At 41.3% G+C, this 2,500-nt stretch overlaps 1 protein-coding gene across 1 annotated transcript in view; it reads left to right on the top strand.

Annotated features, from left to right (window-relative positions):
• Positions 1-2,500, top strand: part of myt1lb (myelin transcription factor 1-like, b) — a gene marked incomplete at both ends in the record, with an annotated part of 94,228 nt that overhangs the window by 72,075 nt on the left and 19,653 nt on the right. The window contains one exon of the mRNA XM_084045104.1: positions 604-825. Coding sequence (XP_083901230.1) covers positions 604-825 — 222 coding nt within the window. The remainder of the gene's footprint in view (positions 1-603; positions 826-2,500) is intronic.

The following is a 2,500-nucleotide window of genomic DNA, read 5'->3' as shown; positions in this document are numbered from 1 at the left end:
GAAACTCTCTCTCTCTCATTTCCCTTCTCTCCATCCAAGCCTCCCTATATTCTGTGCATCCATTCAGCCCTTCCCATCATCAAACACACGCTAAACCACACACACACACACACACACACACGCACACGCCGCACGCACGCACGCACGCACGCACGCACGCACGCACGCACGCACGCACGCACGCTTCAAACAGTGGTGGAAAGTAACTGGGTACATTTACTTAAATACTGTAAAATGTTGAGGTATTTGTACTTTACTTGAGTATTTCCAATTTGCAGTACTTTTACTTCTACTCCACTACATCTCAGAGGCAAATATTGTACTTTTACCTCTACAATTATTTGAAAACTTGAGTGTAGATTTTGATTATTATTACAAAACATACATTAACCACTTCAGCCATATATACATTTCAAGATTTTTTACACATTTTTTACATTTGAAAAGTTGTGAAATGGGACATTCTGCATAATGAATACTTTCTACCTTTGGTACTTTAAGTACATTTTGATACTAATACTTTTGTACTTTTACTCAATTCCGGACTTTCACTTGTAACAGAGTACTTCAAAATGAGCACTTTTTCCCACCACTGCTTTTCAGAGTCCCAACCTAGACGTGGACGAGAACGGCACGTTGGACCTGAGCATGAGCAAGCGGCTGGGCGGGGGCGGCGCCGTCCTCACCCCGCTGGAGCCCATGTCCCCCCAGCGGCAGGCCGCCCTGCTGGGCTCCCGCTGCTACGGCATGGCCGACCCCGCCGACTGCTGGGACCTGCCCGTAGACTACACCAAGATCAAACGCATAGACGAGGACGATAAGGAGGTAGGACCAGGCTAGAGAGGCCCCACCCCCCCCACCCCCACCTTATATACCTAATCCTGGGGCAAGTGCATGCAGTGGTGGAAAGTAACTAAGTACATGTACTCAAGTGCTGTACTTAAGTACAAGTTTGAGGTATTTGCACTTTACTTGAGTATTTCCAATTTCCAATACGTTTACTTCTACTCCTCTGCTTCTGAGAGGCAAATATTGTGCTTTTACTCCACTGCAATTATTAAAAAACTTTAGTTACTAGTTACGTAGATTTTATGTTATGTAGATTTTGATTATTATAACAAAACATACATTAACCACTTCAGCCCTATATACATTTCGGCCATTTGAAAATAGCCGATCTACAAGCTCACAATGCGTCGCGATGCGACGCATTGTGAGCTTGTAGATCTGCTATTTTCAAAAGATTTTTGTACATTTGAAAACTTGTAATGGGACATTCTGCATAATGAGTACTTTTACTTGTAACAAAGGATTTCTACATTGCAGTATTGATACTTTTATTTAAGTAAAACATTTTAGTACTATTTCCACCACTGAGTGCATGTGCCAGGGACCTCCAGAAGCAAAGCTTTATGTTAACAAGGTTCGCTTCAATTTTTTTCCAAAAATCTGCACACATTTTCAAGATCTTTCAAAAATAGCAGATCTACTTGAAGTTGTAGATCTGCTATGTTTGAATAGCCAAAGTATAACATAATGGTTAAAGTGGTTAAAATGATTGTGATGCTGTATTAACTAACTATGCTGGTTATGGGCCTCTTGCGGTTCAACGTTTAGCGGGTGAGAAATGTCACATTTCTGGACACATCATGTCACAGATGTGACACGCCTATATAAGGAGACCGCTTGAAACCGGATTTTCAGCCCACAAAGCCCCTGGAATCCAGGGGGTCCATAATTAGTTAATGTAGCATCACAATCATTTTAACCACTTTAACCATAGTTTATACTTTGGCTATTCAAAAATATCCTGTCCTTGACATGAAAAGGTTTGAGAACCACTGGTTTACATTGTCGGCCATCTGAGCAGGTTGAGAGCCTTTTCTGTTTACTTTGGCTGATGAAGCTGAAAGTGCACCAGGGGTTAATTTAGTTAGTTTTTCTTTGAACTGTACTTAAGTCTTATGTGACCATTCATTTGTTGACTAGGGCTCATGCCATTTACTCTGATCTCGCACTTCTAAGTTGCTCTGGATAAAAGTGTCAGGCTAAATAGCATAAATTGTAAATTGTATCGCATTGATGCACGGTGTACAGTATGTTGTTTTATTATCTTTTTAATAAATGTTTTTTATTGCATTTATTCACTGTGCAAAAGTATGTTGTTTTATGATACGAGGGGTTACTTGTGGCACGCACGATAATGAGAAATGGTTGGTGGTGCGCGTTGAATTCAGGGTGCCACCTTAAAAAATAAAAATTACAGTTCATCGGCGTACAATATCAATATTGTCTTTTTTACGTCTGGCCCCAGCCTGAATTTCCTGCCTCCGAGCAATTAATTCTGCACTCAGAGCCTCAGAGTTAAAATATTTGCATTGCAGTCTGATTGTATTCTAGGTTACTTACTTCCCAGGCTGACTCACAGGTATATTTGGAATCATTAGAAAGTCATATTAGGGCGGAGGGTGGGGTGGGATGGCGTGGGGGGGGTTGAGGA

This window comes from Gymnoscopelus microlampas (genome assembly GCF_963454915.1).
Source record: "Gymnoscopelus microlampas genome assembly, chromosome: 20".
Lineage (NCBI taxonomy): Eukaryota > Metazoa > Chordata > Actinopteri > Myctophiformes > Myctophidae > Gymnoscopelus > Gymnoscopelus microlampas.
The sequence above is the reverse complement of the archived record's forward strand: the minus strand, read 5'-3'. Positions and strand labels throughout refer to the sequence as shown.